At 44.3% G+C, this 23,289-nt stretch overlaps 1 protein-coding gene across 2 annotated transcripts in view; it reads left to right on the top strand.

Moving 5' to 3' along the window:
• Positions 1-23,289, top strand: part of CLPB (ClpB family mitochondrial disaggregase) — a 142,262-nt gene that overhangs the window by 68,643 nt on the left and 50,330 nt on the right. For both annotated transcript variants that reach the window (XM_037522910.2, XM_037522911.2), the window contains one exon: positions 1,980-2,108. In XM_037522910.2, coding sequence (XP_037378807.1) covers positions 1,980-2,108 — 129 coding nt within the window. The remainder of the gene's footprint in view (positions 1-1,979; positions 2,109-23,289) is intronic.

Raw genomic sequence — 23,289 nt, 5'->3', positions numbered from 1 at the left:
CCACCAACTTCATTCTGACAAAACATTTGAAAATATAGCACCTACTATATAAGGTAGACAAGAGAATTAACTAGATTGTGTGGCATGCCAGTAAGTTAAATCTGCTAGAATTAGACAGCCTTCTGCCTTTTGGAACTTTTAAATATGAAGATCAGTTTTGCAGAGGGAAAAACACAGATTCTCTTCTAAGATCACTTGAAAAAGAATGGTTTAGAAATTGGTGCTGTAGACTGCCTAGGTGAGGTTACTTCTGCACTGAATTATACCCATCCATTCCTTGTAGGCCCCATGCCATGGGCTAGGGGGAAGGAAATTGATTCCACCCCAAAGGAACTCAGCTCACGAGGGAATATAAAACAGATACTCTTATAATATCTGCATGAGGCAGGAAAGAACTACTACCTAAGCAGGATAGCTATTCTTTATTTATTTATTTTATATATATTTTACATCATTCTTTGTACAATGTATGCTTTCTCCTCTAAGGTGTAGTCCCCGTGAGATTCCCACCACCAATTCACCCATAACCCATTGCCATAGGCCCTTGTGCTCTTCCCTCTCCTGTTTTGATCCTTTTCCCTCCTCCCCTGCAGAGTGTCTCTGATTTATAGTTGCCTATTGATTTTAATTTTTAATTTATATGGTTACTTTTTCCCCCCAACCTCTTACTTGTTTCCTCAACATTCCTCCTATAACTGAAACCATCTGATATTTTTTTTTTCTTTCTGGCTTATTTCACTGAGCATAATCCCTTCCAGCTCCATCCATGTTGCTATGAATAGCATGAGTTTATCTTTTTGATTGCTGAGTAATATTCCATTGTGTATATATACCACATCATCTTGAACCAGTCATCTATTTTTGGGCATTTGGGTTGTTTCCATATGGAAAGCTATTGTTCTGTAGGGTCCCAGTTCCTAAGAGAGGACAGGTAAGTGGCGTAATCTTCCAACTTATTGTCCAAACTGGGACTGTTTGGGACAACAGGCAATATAAAGCAGGACCATCCTGGGTGAACAGAGTCACGTGTTGTCACCAACCCAGAGGATTCTGTAAAAGGTTCTTCTATATCAAACTGGAGAGAGTCAAATATATTATCACTAGATTGAGCCTGGGTGGTTTTAGGTCTTTGACCACATAATATGCTGGTCTTTTTACCTTCAAAAATATCATCATAAAAAAAAAAAAATCATCATAGTGCATTTATTTAGATTATAATTTAAAAGCAGATTATAAAATTGCAATATAGTAAATTCCAGTTTTGCAAGATATACATGTGTGTGTATGTCTATGTTTGCATATATACATATATACCAACATGCTAAATGCAGTTTCTCAAGTTACTGAGCTAGTGATCCCTTTTCTTGTTTACACTTTTCTGTAGTTTCAAAATTATTATGGCTTTCTAAATTTAAAAAGCTCTTTACAAAATAATATATAATACTCATTAGATTGTAAACATCTTCAGAACACAGAGATTTGGACTCTTCTGCTATGACCAGCCTCTGTCTCCTGCCCCATTCCCCCCTCTGTTAGCCCAACCTTCTCTCATCACCTGGATTATTCCTTTTCACCCTCAAAACTTTCATCCTCTGGGATTCTCTATTGGTGCCCAAATTGAGCTAAGTTCTCTGGCTTTCTATACCATCCTATTCCCCATCTAATATGGCATTTATCTCACTACTATAAACACGTTTATTAATCACACAAGCATGCTGCCGTTCTCATGAAGGGCAGCCATATCTAATTCACTTCTGTGAATTAGTACATAATAGGTGTGAATAAACTTTGTAAAATGAGCTGGCCCCTGTTTTACTTCCTCTTACCCAGCAAAGCTGGTCAAATATAGTAAGTGTTCTTAGGCATTTAGTAATTAAGTACAGAAACAAGTATATTAATATGCCAAGAGGAAAAAGGCAAGATTGGTGGTTCATGGCATTTGTTGCTAATGGAGGCATTTATGTTGCTTTCCTCTCCAGTCCTGGTCACCCGCGAGGATGACTTCAACAACCGGCTGAACAACCGTGCCAGCTTCAAGGGCTGCACGGCCCTGCACTACGCTGTCCTGGCCGATGACTACAGCACTGTCAAGGAGCTACTTGATGGAGGTGAGGATGTGGGTGAATGTGAGGGAGGGGTATACTGGCAGGGGCCAGTAAGAGAGTATTTGGCAACCTTTCTAATCTGGAAATGCCAGGCTTCCCCAGAGTCCTGTTACCCTCCTGGAGATGGAAAAGGTGGAAGCACAGAGGAGGCTGCCCTTCATGAAAATGACAGTGTATTTGTGTGATTTGCCCTTGTGTGACTGGAGAATATTCTTTGCCTACATGTGTCTGAGGCACCATTCTATCCTGCCTGTTTGCACATTCTCTGAGAGTTTTCTTGAGTGTTACTTTTCCCATGAGTGTCCTCTCTTCCCTCTATGACCTCCAGAGCAAGACTAGTAGAACAAGGAAGGGGTCCTTCAGATTCCTGTTAATTTCAGGCCTCAAAAACATCCTCCTTGGTCCCACCCCCACCCCAGTCTAAATTAGGACCCTCCCCTTACCCTGGGTATGGCGCCCTGTTCTTCCGCATCATTGCACTTGCCACATCTGAAAGTGTTTTTGGTGTTTTCAGTAGCATGCTCCCTAACTTAGCTCTGAATAATGAAGGCAGGAACCGTGGCTGATTCATCCCCAGCACAGGTAGCATAGTGCTCACACAGTAAGCATTCAGTAAATCTTTGTTGAACGATTGAATACCCTCCCTTTGGAGAACATGGATTTAATTGGCAGGAAGGACAAGTTGTGCTGGTCTGGTCCCATGCAAGTCTGGTACAGTTAGTTACCTAGCATCCTACCAGATGCTTCCCAAGCAGTCACTTTCCCTCCCACTTCACTGCATCCCACTCCAGCCTTTTCACGGGACAGGAAACATCTTGCCAGGATGTGTTTCCCAGGTCAGTTGACGAGGTCCTCCATGTCAAAGGCCAATAGAACCTACAAGTTGGACAGGTCCTCAGAGATCCTCTGTGTCACTCTGATTGCCTCCCTCTACTCCCAGAAGAATCCTTCCTAACAGCTGGCCATTTGGCGGTACCTTGGATTCTGTGGGGGGACCAAGGTGACCCTACATCTTCCCTGAAGTCCATTCCATTTTAGTTCTTCTCTGACTGTTTGTAATATCTTCTTTTAAATGAGCTGGGACTTTCTTCTTTGAAACTTCTGCCAACCGTCCTTTTCAGCCCCATCACTTTTTCAAGATCCAGTCTTCAAGGAGAGTTCTTTCAGTCCAAAAGCCTTTGCCCTTCCAGTCCAACACCCCTAGATCACCTTCTAACCCATGATCTTACATGATTGGGCTGGAGGGATTTCCAAGTAACCTTCAAATTCTGCCACCTTCCTTAAACCACAGCCATCCTGGCTTAGACTCAGGCCTGGGCTGTAGCCCCAGCCTGCAGGGAACCTGGCCCAGAGTAGCCAGCATGTCACTTGTTCTGGGGCATGCACACCATGAGGGGCAGGACTGTTTGTGGCTGTGGTGGCAGTGCAGAGGCTGACGAATGCTTTGGAGTGAACACACATCTCTTAGAACACAGAAAAGGTCCCTTAGCAGGAGGCTGCTCACTTCGTCCTTTGGAAAGCTCTCCATAAGACATTTGCAGCAAAGAACTGGAGCATTCACCATGGGGTTTCTCTCTGCTGTGTCTTAAAAATCAGTCAATACCTCAGCCATTGTCTGGTGGTTTACATTCCCTGCTGCCCCTCAACCCCAAAGAGACAGGGAAGTCACTCTAAAAATAGACCCTCTTCCCAGCCTTCCAGATCGAACACCTTTGAAATCAAGAGGCATGGGGCTTTTATGAAGCTCCCCCCATCTTTACCCCCCAGGCCAAGGGGCTGGCCCTTTGAGCTGTTTTGGAGGCATGGTTCCTGCCTGTTGACATGGAACAGATGCCCTTAGCCCCCAACCTTTACAGTTCACCCACCTGCCTTTTTACCCAGCATCCATTTACACCCCCTGCTCTGGTCTTCCAGCCTCAAGGGCCAAAACCATTAACCCACCATTTCTCCTTTCCTGACCTGAACAAGTGGCCGTCACTCAGGGCCCGCAGGCTGCCAACTTCTGACCTCCCTCCCGCCTCGACCTCATTTGGTTGCCTGTGTGTGACCAGCCAACCGAGAGACAGGATCCTGCTCCCTTGTCCGTGGGGCTGTTGCCAGTAGCATTTCCAAAGTCTTCTGCCCTCAGCTGACCTTCTTCAGAGGATTTTAGGGACAGCAGGAGGGGTCTGTCTTTCTGACCTACCAGTTTTCTTAACTTACATTTGCTACCAGTTTTGCTGCTGCGACTTCGAGGGAAGTGCTCTCTGTGAAATCCAAGCTGGCGTGGACACATGGGCCAACCAATGCTCACAAGGTCCACACAGAACCCTTGTCCTTGGAATTGCTTAGTCCACAGGGACTTGTGTCCCCAGATCTGAGAAAAAACTCAGGGGACAGCTGTTCTTGCTCCCTGGCCAGCTATACCTGTGGGAGAGCTGGGAGGTCCCCATAGCAGCATCAGTCTGACCATGTGGGGTGTTTTCTGGCCCGTTAGGAAGCAGCATGGAGTTAATAGAGAGCACACCTCAGGCTTCAGAGTGAGACCAGCCTGAGTTTGAATTCCAGATCTCCCACCTACTAACTGTATTGCCTTGGACACATTGCCTTAACTCTCTAAGCCTCTGTTTTCTATCCAGAAAATAGTACTTAGAAACTATCACAGGGATAATGTGAGGATTTGTGATGCTGTCCCTCAGTTTCCTGGAACTTGGTAGATGCTCTGTGGTTTGTAGTTCTCATTTCGACTATATAAAGAAATCAAAGTTTTGCCATGGCCACTGTAATCCCAACCCTCCCCATATGAAATCTACACTCCTATCTAACAGCTTAACTCTGTTTCTGCCTGCATCTCCTCCACTCTGCCTAAAACCCCATGTGTCCCCTCCTCATTTAGACCCTTCAAACTGTTCAAGGCTTCCCTCTCTGAGGAAGCTTCTCCTGGAGGCCTGGTCCACTCTGATAGCACCTCTACTAAGCTCTAACAGAGTTGGGCTGGGTGCTTAGCACAGAAAGGTCATTTCTTCATCTTCAGGGTGCCCCCTAACATTGCAAAAGGAACAAAGGCTTAGGAATCAGATAGACCTGGGTTTAAAATCTCAGCTCTGTGATATGACTCTGGGCAAGTCTGTTGCCATCTCTGAGACCAGGGACCACAGAGCATCCTGAGATAGATCAGGCAAACTGTCCCTGACCCTGAGAGAGTCTCAACTGATGAAGGAGAAAGATGTGGAAACAGGTGGTGACAGCAAGGTGGGTGCTCTGGCAGGAGACTGGATAAGGGGCTCTGGGGACCTAGAGGAGGAAATACCTGCTTCTGCCTGATGAGCAGGGAGGTAGAGTCAGCCACAGAATGCCTCCCAGAGGAGGGGCACTTAAGCCTGTCAGGAAGGCTAGTAGGAGTTTACCAGATGGATTTCTGCAGAGGGAATCTGAATGAACTAGTGTCCATTTTCTACACCGGACCTCTATAAAAGCGTGGGCGCACAGGCCCCTGTGGTTTAATCTCTGAAGATGCAGCTTCAGTCTCTCTTGATGGCTTATGAGCAGGTGGGTTCTGCTTCAGCCCTTGACTAACAAGTACAAGCCAAGGTTGGAGGGAGGGGTGGAGAGACAGGACAACTGAGAGGGTGGCTAAAGCTTCTGCCCTCAAGCCTGGAGCTGACTCATCCCGATAGTTCCAGGGCTGCTATGGCGCTGTCACAGCCATTTCCTCCCAGGGATGTGATCCCTCTGCCAGATCCATCTTCCAAAACATATCTGTAATCTTGGCAGCCTTTCTCAACTAGGGTTCTGGGTTTCTAAGGCATGTGTTATATACAAGGAATTGACTTCTCTCCCAGGGATCTAAAATGGTACAAGTTATATAGTATTCTTGGGAGAATTGAGAAAATCGTTACTCAGCTATTTCCCCACATGTGGTAAAAGGAAAAAAATCCAGCTGAGAAAGGCTGCAAAGAATGAGCATGAACTCTGGAGTCCTGAGTACCCGACTGCAGGTCCTGGGTAAGCCACCAGCCATCTGGAAGTTCTTTCCTCATCTGGAAATTGAAGCATTATCACCTGCCCTCTAAGATTTGTTAGGGTTAGGACATGTATAATTCTACAGAGTAGGCTCTTTGTACCTGTTATTATTCACTTCAGAAACACTTAATGCTTGCCCTTTTACAAAAAAGGAGAAATCCTGCCAGTCCTACTTTGTGAACTGGTTTTAGTGGTGCTCTTCTGACCCTCTCCTGACTTTTCCCAGCGCTGCCCTCTAATGTCCAGTGTATTCATTCCCACCACAGTGCCTTCATTCTTGCAGGTCTTTCTGCCCCTTATTTCCCTTCAAGACTTTGTTTTTCCACTTGCTGGAATCCTTTCTGCCAATTGATCCCCCAGCTCTTGTGCCACTTTCCTGTGAAATCTCCCCCATTCCCTGGTCTGAGGCTAGTCCCCCCTATTGTCTAAGGTAGATTGAAGGTGAGGACTATGTCTTATTTGTCCCTCCTTCCTTTGCCACAGTGCTTCATATGTGGTTTCGTAGATGTTTAATGGTACTGATCAGTCTCTAAAACCACTGTGGATTTTCTATTTGGAGGTGTGGTATCTTTGCTTCCCGGCCCAAGTGTCATTGTAGCTGCTGACTTTTTAAAGCCACTTCTTTTCAGCTGTCTTCCTTCTCCTTACAGACACAGTGCCACTGACTGTCCAGCCACCAGTGCCCATCCCTCTTGTTGTGCCAGCAAGCACAGGGCAGTTTCTCTGTGGATCTGGGCAGAAGGGTCCCGGAGCCCTCAACAGCTCTTTACAGGCTTTAATGCTCTTTCTACACCAATTGTAATGCGGCAGCCAGGCACAGTGCAGGCAGTGGGGTCAGGAGGCCAGGTAGCTGAATCTGTTCATTTTCTCTTTGGGCTCTCTCTGGCATCATCTCATAGTCCTGTGTTCACACTTAATGCATGTGCACACCATACTCCAGGTGTCCACCATCAGGCATGCGTACCCTGAACCCACGCTCCCTCTGTGTTCAAGGCTGCAGATGGTAGCCACACTAGCAGCTTAAAACCCTGACCATCACTTACCCCTACACCTCTGAAAGACTGTGAAAACTTGTTAATGCTTTCCTTAGAGCTTCCCTTAGCCTCTTTCCTACCTGCTTTCATGGCTCTTCCTTGCCTCTCTCCAAGTACAGGGCTCAATTGTCAGTGTTAACTAACCCTCTCCCATTGAGTCTTTCAGTTCCCTACCACCCCCACCTGAGGTGAAGAGCCTTTCTAGCCCTCATGTCCTCCCTTTAACGGCCTGTTAGTTTGTCGTCAGGGCTCAAAACTTAAGAGAACGAATATAACCAAGATGAAAATGCATACATCATGCAAAAATGAAAAATGATGTAAAAAAATATGTGAAATAAAATTAAATCAAAAAAAAAAAACTTAAGAGATTCATTTCTTGCACCACTTCACTGTCTGTCCATCTGGCTACACTGCCAGGTGTTGAGGGAATCGGCCTTGGCTATGGCTGTCCTCTGTGGAAACTGGTCCTCTGATTCCTGCCAGCAGTGCAGAGAAGGGAATGAACACCAGGCTGAAAATCAGAAGTTCTGGCCCTGCATGAACAAATCCTTTCTCCTCCTCAGGAAAATAAGGAAATTAGGGTGGCTGATCTTAGGGATCCCTTCCAGGCCCAGCATCCTCTGTCATCCCTGGGTAAATCTTAAAAACACTTAGTTCAGACATTTTAACAAAAAATTGCTCTTTGATGTTAATGGAGATATATAGAAGATGTTATGGGATCACAAAGGAAAGACCATTTCAATTTCTGGGGAGGGCAGGGAAAGCTTACTGTAGAAGTTGGCATTTGCCATCTTATTCTATAACAAGAAAACTTTTTCTTATAAAGATTAAAATAAGGTATTTTTACTGCGATTACTTGATGATCTAGATTTAGGGGAAATTGCTATGTTTATAATATACAGTCTCTATATAATAATAAAATGCATTTTATCATTTATTAGTCTTTCATATCTCAGCACAGGATTTTTCTTTCCATTTATTTATTTTATTGAGGTAACATTAGTTTACAGTGCTGTATATGTTCCAAGAGTACATTTTCTCACCATGCCTGCCACCATTCAGTAACTAATCCAGGTCAGCGTGATAATCCAGTTCTCCTGCACAGTCACCACATCCTCCTGAGTAATCTTATATTTCTACTCTTGTTCCTAAATCCACTGTCCAAAGAACGGGGTGGGGGGGGGGGACTTTTTAAAACATACGCCATGTCTTTCTTTTACTTAAAATCTTCCATTGCTTTCCCACTAGAACCAAAATGAATTCCAAACTACCTTCTAGAGTCTGCAAGGCTCTATACAACTTAGACCCTGCCTGCTTCTAGAACTTTATTTCTCCCCTTTGTCCTACATTCTCCAGTAACACTGGACTTCTCTTGTCCCACAGACACCAAGCTTCTTCCCATCTCAGGACCTCTCAGTGATGGGAACACTCTGCCCCTTGGGGTGGCTGCCTTCTCTTCCAGGTCTCAACTCAAGTGTCCCTTCTCAGTAAGGCCTTCCCTAAAGATTGTAGTAAAAATAGCCCCCTCCCCCAAGTCACTTTCTATTGTATTACCCTATTTTATCGTCTTCATAGTACTGAACAGTTCCTAAATTGATTACGTTTATCATCTGTCTCTCCCCTGCTGGGATGTAAGCCCAGGGATGTGATCATAGAGATTTTGTCTCTTTATGTTACTGTTAAATTCACAGCTCGTAGGGAAAAAAAAAAAAATTACAGGTGGCATGTGGTAGTTGATTTATAAATAGCCTTAACCAGTCAAGAAATTGGTGGGATACTCTTGTAAAAGATGCATAGATGGTAGTTGGATAAATGAGTCTGAAGCTTAGGGAAAAAAGGACTCTGAGTCAGACATAAAGATTCAAGAGTTGTCAATCTCTTGGAGGTGGCAGATACCGGTTGAGTCTATTGGCCAACGAAAGTTGTAGAACCAAAGAGGCTCAGGGACACAGTTGAGAGAAATTACATTCAGATGTGAGCACAGAAGGATAAGTGCAAAAGATTCAAGGAAACAGGGAAAGGAGAAACAGAAGCAATTGGGGAATAAGTTGCTTTAAGGCAGTACTTCTCAAACTACCTATGAAAAACCTGTTTCTGTTCTTGTTTGAATTTGCAATTTGCCATAAATCATTACTTTTGTAAAATACAATAAAAATGAATGATTAGAAAATTACATTTTAAAAAGGCATGCAATACAGGGCCTCCCCGGTGGCGCAGCAGTTGAGCGCTGGGTTGCGAAGCTGCCCGCGGCCTCTGCGGCCCGGGTTCGATCCCCGGCTGCTCCCTGGCCACTGGAGGAGGGTCCCACAAGGCGCGCAGACCTCTCCTGCCCCCCGCTGCTTCCCTCAGCAGTGTACTTCGGTCCTTCTGCCTGCTCTGCTCCCCGCTCTGGCTCTGGTGAATTCTCTCACCCTCCCGCGCTTCTGACTGTACCCAGTGCATGTATAAACCAAACAAACAAACAAATAAATAACATGCCTCTATTAAAAAAAAAAAAAGGCATGCAATACATAGGCCTATATTTGCCATTAGGTTCAGCAGATATAAAATTATTCTGATGAGTCCTTATAAAAGTTTCTAGACTCTGAACCCTTGATTACTGTGTTTATTGAGGTTTGGTAACAAAGTTCACAGACCAGCACCAGTAGAGACAGAACGTTCAGCATCTCATGGTACTCCCAGAGAAGGAGGAAGATAGATGAGCAGCATAGAGCCTCTGCCCCCAGGTGGCTTAAAGTTCAGTTGGGTAGACAATTTGGGACTCACAGTCACACTGCATAGCAGAGAGGTCAGAACATTGCCTTAGGATGCAGGCCTCAGGGACTGTGGTTCACCCCAGCTCTGCCACCATCTTACCCTGTAGACCTTTGGCAGATCACAGTGCCTCTCTGGTATCACTTTGTCTCTATATGATGAAGAGATTATGTCAGATGATTGGACACACTAAGTTTACTCTTAGTGATTGGACACACTAAGTTTAATATTATTTGGATACAGAGCTGAAAGCCCTCCCTGCCAACACTTGTCACAAGGAGGGGTGAGTAGTGACTGCTAATGGATACAGGTTTCTTTGGGGGATAATGAAAATATTCTAAAATGAGATAATGGTGATGATTATATGATTCTATAAGTATACTAAAAAACTATAAAAGTGTATAAATGGGTGAGCTTTGTGGTATGTAAATTATATCCCAATAAAATTATTTAAAAAGAAAGAAAATTCTCCATGCCACTGAAAACCAGAAAAAACATGGTCTTGAATGGATGACAGGTTCCAGGCCACAAAGCCAGGTGACCCAGTCAATCCCATAACTGAAGTGATAGCTAAGAGGAGCCACTCTTTGTACACACATGAATGCTTCCTTTTAAAGACTACTATTAAAAATTTCTCTGTAAAACTTATCTCTTGCCTGTACTCATTTCCTATTTCTGCTTTAACAAATGTTTATTATACTCCTTATCCTTATGGAGCTTAAAGTCTGGCAGAGTATAGACATTAGGCAAATCACAAAATTATTAATTACCATTGACAAGTATTATTAAGGAAGAGTAGAGGATACTGTCAGAACATAATAAGGACTTAATCTGTCAGAATGGGCTGAGGGAAGCCTTCCCTAAGCAAATAGCATATATACTGAGACATAAGGTATAGATATTAGCCTGTCACTTGAAACCATCCTGTGGCAAGTGATGGCCACCAGTCATCCAGAGGGACCCAGCAGTCCATTAGGGCCATTGTTGGGAAGTAGAGACGCTCTGTTGGCATTGTAATGGCACTCTCTGTGGTAGGTCAAGGCTGAAAGGGACCCTGAGTGGCCCAGAGTCTGCCTCTCCCCTAGGACTAGTCAGCCCCTTACCCAATGCAGAATGAAGAACTGTCCTTGCTAAACCCCAGGGAGAAGCATTTCTGTATCCCACATCCTGTGACTATAGAGGAGTCAAGCGCCTGGTCACCAGAGCCCGAGCCCTCCAGAGCCACCTGCCATCCAGGCACCCACATTTCATCAAGACTTTAATCGGCTCCAGGCAGTCCTCCTCTGAGCCTGGCTGGCATCCGGCATGACCTCATCACCGCCAGCAGTGGCAGCTGGAAGCCAAGTCTCCCTTGGGTGAGAGAGAGGTCAGCATCTGCTGGGCTGGGTCTCTTCTGCATCTTACACACTCTACCTGCACTGAGCCCAGAAACAGTTGACTAGGATTCAGATTTCCCAGGGCAGGGACAACTGCATTTTGCCAGCCCACTCCTGCCCCTTAGTGCATGTGCTTTTAGGCAGAATGCACAGAGAGGGCAACATTGCAACTTTCAGACGGGGAACATTAATTTGAAGGTCCAGGCCTGCAAAATAGAATAAAGTTCTCCTCCCAGTGTAAACTTGGGAATGGGCCTTAACCAACATTCTTTTCCCAAAAGGCTTTTGCTTCTAGCATTTGTGTGTTCTCTTCTTCTACACAAAGGCTTAGTGGTATCAGGGGAAGAATATAGCAAGGTCTCTGGAGATTTTTATCATACTCCTTCCTGGACACCATTTTGGAAATTATTTTAAACGCTGTTGAAGATCATCCAATGACTTAAAGATTCCTCCAAAGACTCCCTTTGAAGTAATGAAGTCTATGCAGTGGTAAGTGTCAAACAGGGGCAGGTGACCTGGCGCTAACTCTACTATATGTAGAACCTTGACTCCTTGCTGAGCCCCAACTTCCATATCTGTAAAATTAAATAATTGGCCTGCAATCTTCACTTCTATTTTTGTGGTTCTGAATGAATAATTGCCCTCTGATTCATCTAACTGCAAATCTAGGTATTCATATTTTTTCAGCAACTGTATTTTCGTACAACTGACCACCAACATCCTAGTTATTTCATTTATGGATCCCTCTTCACTACACAGTCATGCACAGTAGTTGCATCTGGGCCTACAGAGCTTATATTCTCAGAAACTTGCACTATCCTTAGCACTTAATAGGTGCTCAGTAAATATTTGTTGACTAAGGTAATTTGTAAGCGGGCACTAGGCATTAGAGGAACTGAAAAGATACAGGCCTTCCCCCAGACTGCCTCCTACAGAGGGATAACTTGGTGAAAAGGTCCATATACAACACAGCCTGGAACAGCATGGGATGGTAAGAGGCAAGTTTTTATGGGTAAGGAGGCTTGCATGGGGGATTAGGGGGAGGGAGCTTGGTTATGAGCCAGAGTACTCATTACTTAACTGTAAAGTCAGTGAGAGCTCTGAAATGACTGTCTGTTTAGTGACTATAGTGATAGTGAAAAATACACAAGACGAAAATTTCAAGCAGTCCCAGAGGATACAGAGTGAGAAGGAAGGCTCCCACACCCCAGGTCGCAACCCCTATAACTTTTCTTTTGTAGCCTCCCCATTGCGGCAATAAACAAATTATCACAAACTTAGTGGCTCAAAACATTTCAAATTTGCTGTCTTACAGTTCTGGAGATAAGTTGAAATGGATCACACTGCCCTAAAGTCAAGGTGTCAGCAAGTTGCACTCCTTTTTGGAGATTCAGAATTCGCCCTTGCCTTTAGCAGCTTCTAAAGGCTGCCCACATTCCTGCTCTCAGCTCCCTTTCATCTTCATATCAGAAAGACTCAGTGGAGCCTTTCTCATACTTCATCCCTCCTACTCCTCCTGCCTCCTTCCTTATTAGGAGGCCTTTCAGGTAGGGACCCAGGTGATGACTCTGAGCCTACCTGGATAATGCAGAGTACTTTACCATCTCAAAGTCAGCTGATTAGCATTCTTTTTTTTTTTTTTTAGCATTCTTAATTCTATTTACAACGTTAATTCCTCTTTGCTTAGTAATTTAACACATTCACAGTTCCAGGGATTAGAATGGTCACCTCAGTGGGGGCCTTTGTTCTGTCTGTCACACTCATCAGAGATACTTTATACTCGTTTTATTTTCCTTCCTATGTTTGACTAGTTAATACTGGCCCACAAAATTCAAAGGGGTTTTAGGTCAAAAACCTTATCCCATCTCTGACTCAAGTACTGCCTATTTTCTCCACTGTATCATTATTACTCTTTGCCCTTGAAATTGACAAGCAATCCTGGGGAGACACTTTTAAGGCCATGCAAATATTCTCATCGAAATTTCCCCCTAGAGGGCCTCCCCGGGGGCGCAGTGGTTGAGCGCTGGGTTGCGAAGCTGCCCGCAGCCTCTGCAGCGCTGGTTTGATCCCCGGCTGCTCCCCGGCCACCAGAGGAGGGTCCCACATGGCACGCAGACCTCTCCTGCCGCCCGCTGCTCCCCTCAGCAGTGTACTTCGGTCCTTCTGCCTGTTCTGCTCCCCGCTCTGGCTCTGGTGAATTCTCTCACCCTCCAGTGCTTCTGACTGTACCCAGTGCTTGTATAAATAAATAAATAAATAAATAAATAAATAAATAAATCTTTAAAAAAAAAAAAAAGAAAGAAAGAAAGAAAAAGAAATTTCCCCCTAGACCACTCATCCATTGATGGTTCTTTCCTGAGCCTATCTGTAATACATGATGGTTGAGGAATGAGTGTGCACAGCTTTCCCATCTCCAGCGCTCACTCCACATTGGCTAGTCAGCCCCTGTCATTCCATAGTAAGCAAGATCCTCTTGCTCTCCCCGCCACTCCCTTACCTACTCATTGTCAAAAGGAGCTAGTGGCCACTATTGCTGTAACGTTCTGTCATTCGTTAGTATCCTTAGTTGTGTTGGTGCTAAAATAGTCGCAGATGTGATCCGTGTGGCAGCCCTCTATCTTTTTTTTTTTCCTCTCTTCTTTTTTCCAGCCAAAACAAGATGTTTCAGTCTTTTCCTGTACCCACCTTGCTGCTGCACCAGAGTCAGTCATTTTCTCTGAGGGTCCCTGAGACTTTAGTGGGCAGCTGTATTAGAGACTGAAGGCTGAGTACCGAGTGTGCTCTTTTACTCCTTCTGTTGACAGAGCTGAGATACACACATGTAGACATGTGCACATCCATATTTTAGGAATCCCACACCTACAGGGTTCTTTCTTGGCTTCATACATTTCACATTTGTGTGTCCCAACTTTCAGTATGAGAATGCTGGCTTTGAAAGCACCAATGCCTTTACTCATTAAATCTATGATACACTTACGAGAACTTCAGACCTGCCTCACCCATGTCTCTAGAGACAACGAAGCTACTGGAAAGAGTTTAGGTCAGTATTTCTTTGCAGTTGAAAGAAATACTCCATCCAGGGTTCATTACTTGGGTGGGCTCCTTCTCTTCTGTGTGTTTATGTTCTTCATTTGGGTCAATTTTTTAAATTTACTTTGAATTTTAAGGTTTTCCCTTCCCAAGAATGCAATGTGTTAATTTTGTTGTTTGAATCTGTAGAACATTAATTTTTTTCTAAAAACTATATGTAGGGTAAGAGAAGTATCAGGCTTTTCTCCCCTCCCGCAGAAAAGGATTGATGATGGCTCCTTGTGATCCTGAATGCATGCCTGATAGAGGACACCTGGAGTAGGGTGTGGGCATGTGTCAGTGGGTACACCTGGGCTAAGGCTGGGCTTGTAAGAGCAGTGTCACGGGGACGCCAGTAGAGTAGAGAGCAGAGACCACCAGAGAATGCCAGAGAGCCCAGAAAGAGTGAAGACTTGCTGGGGCCTGTGAGGCCTGCCAGCCTCCTGGCACCCTAGCACCCCTTGCCAGCAGTAAATCCCAATAGAAGCCTACAAAAGCCACTGAGGGCTCCAGGACTTCTCCTTTACCCGTCTGCTTAGATCATAGAAAACCTGCACTGTGCCCATTCCTGCCATTACACTATACATAAAGGTATGCTCAAAGAAGTAAAACTCCTTCCTGTCTCCCTTTCAGCCTTTTTCTGCTTCCCTCAGTGAGTCCTTGTATTTCTGTATATAAGCAAATCTATGTATGTTTTCTAATTTCCCCCTTTTTACCTGCCCAAAACATAGCATGCTTTGTATGCTTGCCATTTGCTTTTTTTTTTTTTTTTTTGTATTTAACCATAGTTCCTGCAAATCGTTAGTATCAGTTCACAGAGATCTTCAGTCTGTTTCACTCCGCATAGTAATCCATTGTTTGTGTGTGCTGTGTCTCATGCTTGGACATTAAGGGTTCCAGTATTTCATAATTACAAATAATGCTACAATGATAACATCTTGCATGTATATTTGGGATTTCTGGAGGTGTGTCTTTTCAATAAAGTCCTAGAATGGTGTTGCAAGGTCAAAGGGTAAATCCGTGTGTCCTTTCATTCACTATTTCAAATTTCTCTTCCATAGAAGTTGCACCATTTTGCATTCCCACAAACAAGGCATGCAAGTGTTTTTTCATCTTTTTTTCCTTTTTTTTGCATTTATCATATATATATATATTTTTACATCATTCTTCCTTTTTGTACAATGCATGCTTTCTCCTCTCAGGTGTAGTCCCCATAAAATTCCTACTACCAGTTCACCTGTGTACCATCATCACAGCCCCTTGTGCTCTTCCCTCCCCTGCTTTGATCCCTCTCCTTCCACCTCCTCTGCAGAGTGTCTCTGATTAATAGTTGCCTGTTAATTTTGTTTTTTAATTTATTATAATTATTTTTTTCCTGATCCCATATTTGTTTCCCCTATATTCCCTCCTATAAGTGAAACCATCCAATATTTTTCTTTGTCCTTCTGGCTTATTTCACTGAGCATAATCCCTGCTGGCTCCATCCATGTTGCTGCGAATGGCATGAGTTTATCTTTTTTGATTGCTGAATAGTATTCCATTGTGTGTATATACCACATTTCTTGTTCCAGTCATCTATTTTTGGGCATTTGGGTTGTTTCCATAGCTTACCTATTGTAAATAGTGCCGCAGTAAACATGGGGGTGCCCGTATCCTTTTGAATTAATGTTTTTGTTTTTAAAGGTTTATGCATACAAGAGCTGGGGTACAGGCCAGAGATGCAGGGGGTGAGAGGATTCACCAGAGACAGTGGGGAACAGAACAGGCAGACCCACTGAAATACACTGCTGAGGGGAGCAGTGGGAGAGTCAGGAAAGGTTTGCTGCGCCATGTGGGCTGCTTTCTGGCCAGCCGGGGATCAAACTCGTGCTGCAGAGGCTTCTGATTGCCACCAATGAGGCCCTGAATTAATGTTTTTGTGTTCTTTGGGTAGATTCCTTGGAGTGGAATTGCTGGGTCATATGGAAGGTCCTTTTTTAGTAGTTTGAGGAACCTCCACACAGCTTTCCATAGTGGTTGGACCAGTTTGCACTCCCACCAGCAGTATAGGTTTCCTTTTTCGCAACAGATTTGTTGTTTCCTGTTTTTTCAATATGTGCCATTGTCACTGGTGTAAGTGATGTTGAACATTTTTTCATATATCTGTTGGCCATTTGTATTTTCTCTTTGTAGAAATGTCTTTTTAGCTCTTCTGCCGATTTTTTTGACTGGATTGTTTGTTGAGTTGTGTCAGCTCTTTGTAGATCTTTGTGATCAGTCCCTTATCAGTAGTATTGTGTGCAAAAAATTTTTCCCAGTCAGTAGGATGTCTCTTTGTTTTGGCTTATGTCTCTTTTGCAGTACAGAAGCTTTTTTAAATTTGGTGTAGTCCCAGCTGTTCATCTTTTTCTTCACTTTCTTTGCTTTGGGGGATGTATCTTTAAAGTTGTTACTGAGGTGTATGTCATGTAGTGTTTTGCCTATATTTTCTTCTATATATTTTACGGTTTCAGGTCTTTTGTCCAAGTCTTTTATCCATTTTAAGTTGGTTTTTGTGCATGGTGTGAGGTAGTCTAGCTTCATTCTTTTGCATGTAGCGGTCCAGTATTCCCAACACCATTTATTGAACAAACTGCCCTTGTTCCATTGCAAAGACTTCATTTTTAATTTGTGCTTCTCTCTTCACCACTGTCTAAAATGTTGGAGGTTTCCTTAACCAAGTTTATCCTTCTGATTTGTCATGCAGTCTCTTTTTTTTTTTTTTTTTTTTTTTTTTTATAGAGGCATGTTTTTATTTATTTATTTATTTGATTTGTTTTTGTTTTGTTTATACATGCACTGGGCACAGTCAGAAGCGCGGGAGGGTGAGAGAATTCACCAGAGCCAGAGCAGGGAGCAGAGCAGGCAGAAGGACCTAAGTACACTGCTGAGGGGAGCAGCGGGCGGCAGGAGAGGTCTGCGCGCCATGTGGGACCCTCCTCCGGTGGCCGGGGAGCAGCCGGGGATCGAACCGGCGCCGCAGAGGCCGCGGGCAGCTTCGCAACCCAGCGCTCAACCGCTGCGCCACTGGGGAGGCCCCTGTCATGCAGTCTCAACTGTAAGATGAAGTTGGTAAATTTCTTAGAATTAATTAGGGAAAAGCCCTCTTGAGAAAAATGGAATCATTAGCACCAGCAAGAAGCTCTGGGTGAAAATGCCCCTTTGTGCTTGTTATCTATTCATTGTTTTCTACTTCTTCCTAATCTGCAGCTATCCTTCCACTTTCATTTTTGGTGACGGTTGCCTGGTGATGTGGTTGAGCATAAAGGAAGGAGCATAGATTGGAATAATTCTTGTTGACAGTGGCCTCTAGTTTTTTTGGTGGGTTTTTTTTTTTTAGAGCAGCAGTTTTATGAGGGAGATGAGTAATTCCTTCAGCCATGATGGGAGGTTGAAAAAGCAGACATTAGCAGATGAGTGGTTCTTGTGCCCAGAACTGTAGCCTGTTCAATTTAATAGTTTAAACATATCCTCTCCACACTCCTGATTCTTCTGTCCACTGGGAAGTACAGTTAGCAAAAATATTTCATGGGTTTCTATTTCTGCCAGTGGTCTCAAAACCAACTGTAAATAAGACCTCCTGCCTGCCTTGAGGTCAGAGTGAAAGCATGTATATTTGAGTACTTCATTCCAGGGAGCCTGACTCAGCCACCACATTAATGTACCCATACTTCTCCCAGCAGAAAGCTTTACTTAACTTTGGAAATGACTTGATTGGAAGCATAAGCCATCTCCTGATAACCCCTCATCCCTGCTATGGACATTAGGCCAGAATTGGTCAACAGAAGCTTAAACATCTGGTCCGCTCAGTCCTTTGGGGTGGTTGGTGTTTTATAGACAACCCATCAAGATGGATTGGCCTCATAACTGAATTAGCCAGATGTGTGGACATTGTGTGCCCTTTCCTCAGCCTCCCTTCAATGTTGTTAGATCGGAGCAGACATACGATTAGCATGTTTAAAGATGTGTTTTTAGTGCATGAACAAAAGCTGCTTCTGCAGCAATGGTGGCCCTGTCCCAGACGTCAGCAGCATAATTGTGACTGCTAAATTCAGTCCAGGGCCCAGGCTCAGGGCTGCCTTGGTCTCAGCTGTCATTTGCAGGAGGGGGAGGGGGCTGCAGAAGCCCAGGGACCCAGGCTCTTATTACAGCCCACTTTGAACTCTGCTTTATCCAGAGCCTTTCCCTCCCACTGACAATTGCTCCCAGCTGCTTTCTGGTCACAGAGCTGGCTGCCACCTCTGGGGGAAGTCTATGCTGGATTGTGGGGAAAGGGAGAAATGGGGCTGACTTCCCGAAAGCCCACAACTTTCAGGAAACTTACATTGAAGACAAGCTGAAGTGCCTTATACTTACACTGCCTGTGTTACATGCTATTCAGAGCAATAGCCCTCCCCCCCAATTGAGAAACCCCCTACCTTGGGTTTGCATTGAGCAGAAATCCTTGGCTGGAGTTTTTACTTTCCCCCTTTTCCTCATCTCACTTTATATGTAAAGTATGTTTGAACATCCATTTCCATACTTTTGTGCCATCTCTTTTCTAAACAGATTGGCTTACGTCTTAGAACAAGCCAAGCATTCTCATAGCTCTGCTGATGCTTAGTATTCTGTAGATATCTCATACTCAGTGTTTCCAAACCCTACCATCCTCAGACTTTTCCCATTTTCCCTATTTAGTGAATAGCATCATCAACTATCTACCTGTCACCCAAACAAAAATGTCCAAGTAAATCTGATGACTTCTCCCTCACTCTCCACCAACACTGTCTTTCTTGGAATATTCTCCCAAGTCTATCCTCTTGCCTCTGTCCCTGCTGACCTTGTTCAGCCTTCATCATTCTCACCTACACTACTAAAAACAGCCTTTTTATTAGTCTCCCTACCTCCAGGCTCCCCTTCAAACCAGTCTGTACTCTGCAAAACCCTGACGCTTCCCTGTTTAAAACCTCCAGCAATTTCCAGTGCCTTATAAGTTAAGCCCAGATGTCTAACCAGCACATAAGTCTCTGCAGTCCACCATGAGTCTTCAACTCTTCTTTAAGATGAGTTGGGGACAGTGATTTGCTTCAAGAGTGAGTCCAGAGCTTGGTGGAACTACCTGGGGGGTGGCCGCAGTCAGGTGGAGCTGGGGAGATAATAACGGTCTCTGCCATAGGCGCATTGTACTGCCCACTCACTTTCAGTCTTTCATGCCCTTAAACCTTTGCTCAGTCACTGTTCTCTGTCTCAGATGCCCTTTCTGTAGTTTTTTACCTGTTAAACTCCTACATAGTGTTCAGGATCCAATTCATTGATGTCTCTTCTGTGTAACTTCCCTGGTTTGCCCAGACAAAGTGAATCAGCAATTTCTAAGAGGTTATTTTATATTTTATATTAGATTACAGTTGAAACTTCAAAAAACAGAACTGAACTTGTATCTCTTCCTCACACATCCTCTTCTCCCCACTCATTCTGCTGCAGTAGCCCAGGCCAGGTCTCCAGCTTGTGGAAGGCCACCCAGTCTCCATTCTGTCTACTAAAGAGATGGGGTGGCTGGCTTCCTGCTCAACACCCCATCTCAGCATAGACCTTTGGTGAGACACACTGTAGAAAGGAATGCTTGATAATGGTAAGTGGAGTAAAGATAGCAACAGCTATTACTTATTGAGTTCTTACTATGTGCTAAGGCCTTCTATCTCTTTTAATACTTAAAATAACTAAGTTTGATACTCATATTCCCTGCATTTTCCACATGCATAAGTAGGGGCATTAGCCTGTTAAATAGCTTGCCCAAGTTGCAGCACAAATAAGTGGCAGAGCTGCTGTGGTATGTCTGTGATTAGACTGGCAGATGCCAGTCTGGGTTCCCAGAGCCTAGTAGGTGCTCTACATTGTTGGCTGGTCAATCAAATGAATGAATGAATCAGCGTTCCTCCCATTGAACTTGGCTACAGGCTTAAGAGGGACTGGCTTGAGCATCTTTAGCTTATGCCAAGTAGTATGGATTTTGTCTCATCTCCTAATGCCCAGCAATACACAGACATGTTTTCTCCCACTCAGTAACAAACTGCCTGGAACTCTTTCCTGGCTCATATTTACAAGAGAATGTGATAAATTCCGTATTGATCCCTCCTGTTCCACTGTAAATTTTGCAAAAGATGATTAAATAGAGCAATAGAGTCTGCAGGCATTGTGGCTCAATATGTTGTGGAGTAGCGTATCGACCTCCTCCATCCAAAGGCAGCCAGCGCCTATCCCTGCTGCCCCAGACCAGTAATTAAAATCCTGTGAGACTGGGATTTAAAATCCAATCATATCCCTGAATCAAGCCTTCTAGCCTCCCCATGTGACGAGTGCAATAAGGTAACGGCAGGAGCATGTTTATGTCTGTGCTGAAGCAGTCCCCATAGGGTGGGTAAGAAATGGAGAGTTGGGTAGCCCTGCTGGCTAAATCACTTCACCCTGACACCACAGCCACTTGTAAGACAATCTGTAGGTACATAAACAAGTCTGAGCCAAAAACCAAACCTCCGTCCATAAGAGCAAAATAGCATGCACAAAAACTCACACATTGTGCTTAAGTGTACACTTCAACCTCACAGCCAGTCGTTGGTTTAAGCAAGTGACTTGGCCTTGATTAAACTAATACGTGGCTTTGAGTAACCAAATTTGTGTTTGTATTTCCACAAGAACTCATTGATTTAACCTCAGCTGAAGCCAGTCTTCCCTGTGCTGAGACCTGTAATCACAACACATGGTACTATTGAAATCAACCTGTCCATCTCCTCCCTGCAGGCTCAGGTGCTCCTTAGGGGCAGGGACAATGTCTTCTCACCCACCTTTGTATCTCTGGCCTCTAGCCAAACATAGTAGAAGACCTTCAAAAGAGTATCTCTGAATGAATGAAAAACTCAAATTAACTGATCTTGAGAAAACCTTTGAAAAGGTTTGTAAGTAGTAGATGTATAAGTAGTAGACCTACCAAGTGGTTGTCCACTCAGTGGCTGAACATTTCCAGTGCTGCGGAACTCGTACATTTCTAAAGCTACTCATATTCTCTCTGGATGTTCTGATGGTTAGAAATTGCTTATGTTCAGTTAAAATTGACTTTAAGGGTCTTATTTTCCCTTTGGGCTTATGTAGAATAAACTAATCCCTAGTCCACATTGTGATCCTTCAAATATTTGAAAATGCAGCATGTTCTCCTGAGCTATTTTTTCTCCAGCCAAATCTCCAGTTACTTAAATCATGACTTCTGAGCCCTTTCCTATCTCAGTTACTCTTCCCAGAACGATCTCTACTCTGTCTGTCTTTTGGAACCCATGACTTCCCAATTATCGCCATTAATTTTCCCCTTTGTTTTGGTTCTCAAGTTCAGTCTTCCAGTAGATATATTTGGTGCCCTTCACACTTTAATCTGGTGTCTGCTGATTTGATGAGCAGGCCTTCCCTGTGCTAATCCATGTCAGGAGTAAACAAAACATGCTGAACAGGATCAGGCCTACTTTCTGCCACTAGAAACTTCCTTCCAGGTCACCTCTGATCATTTCATCCACCCTCCTTGGGTTCAGGTAGTCCACTAATCACTTACCCTCCACACTGTACTGGCATCCAGCCCACATTTCTTAGTCACATCCTCAGGGTTGTCCTGGGACATCCCATCAAATGTCTGATGAAGCCCACACATGTCCTAACTGCATCTGATTCAGCAAACTGGTAATCCTGACAAAGAAAGGAAATGAGGTTGGTCTGGCATGATTTGGTTCTGAAAACCCATCCTGATGCCTGGCACTCATCACCATTTCCTTTTCAAAGCAGTCATAAAGCCTTCCTTTGGTAATACATCTGGGTCTGCAGACAAGACATATCTATGTGAAAATTATGTGATCAGAGAAGTGCTCTGGGGATTCAAAGGAAGAAGTGGCCTAGGTAGGCTGGAGTGGCCGAGAAAAGCTTCAGGACAGGGCAAGTGGAGTCTTGTGGTGGGCAAAGGGGTTGAGCACCACTGAAGGGAGTAGTGACTGCCCAGTGCAGACTCGGCTTTCAGGTCAGTGCTGGAACTAAAAGCCCAAGCGTAGGGGCCGGGACAGTGTGGGCAGGTGGAAAGAGCCTGGAAGGCCTGGGTTCTAGACTCACTGTCTCCATGACCTTGAGCTCTGTCTCTTCCCTGCGTTTCTCCAGTCTTTTTTTTTTTTTTTTTCTTAGTGTTTACTTAGCACAGAACCTTCTGCTCTTCTGCAGCGGGTGGTGTAGTACCCATCTCCCTGGCTACACAATATGTGGTGCCTTGAGGGAGTAGGGGGTCATCATCCTCTCCTCAACCCCCTGCCACCATGCTGTTTTGTCATTGTTTCTATTCCCGTCTATCTCTCACCAGGCTGGGTTCTGCCCCAAGGCCAGGACCAGTCTGATTTGCCCAGCCTCTGTGTGCCCACCCACTGACCCAATCAGTGCTTAATGTGTTTGAATGGAATGGCTGGACCCAGTCAGGTGGTAACAGCTTTCTGTTCCATGAACTTTAGAAATCTGCCTCCTTGAAGGCAAGGGATCCCATCTGACTGTTAGGAATTCCAAATGGCCTTCTGGGAGGCCAGTTGATATGGCTCACCATTCACCTAGCCCCCAGACAGTGAAGCCCTAAATGGGAGGAAAAGAATCCCCATTTTGTGCCCTTTTTATAAAGCCGTCTATCTAAACCTGCCTCTAGAAGCCCTCCTACCTTGGCTTTGGAGCATCTGAGCACTCTGGTAGGAAAGTGAAAGAGGATGTTCCCATCTTTTTTGAGACATCAAGCCTTTATAAGGTAGCATCACGTGCTGGAAAAGCAATCCTGGCTTCTTCAAAAAAGAAAAAAGCACAACACTTTTTAGTATGTAAAATTTCAAACATAATACAAAAGAAAGAATAGGATAATAAATCCCTGCTTTAAGGCCCAGCTTTACTATTTATTTG

Source organism: Talpa occidentalis, unplaced genomic scaffold, assembly GCF_014898055.3.
Source record: "Talpa occidentalis isolate TD23 unplaced genomic scaffold, MPIMG_talOcc4v2.1 talOcc4.3, whole genome shotgun sequence".
Taxonomy (NCBI): domain Eukaryota; kingdom Metazoa; phylum Chordata; class Mammalia; order Eulipotyphla; family Talpidae; genus Talpa; species Talpa occidentalis.
The sequence above is the reverse complement of the archived record's forward strand: the minus strand, read 5'-3'. Positions and strand labels throughout refer to the sequence as shown.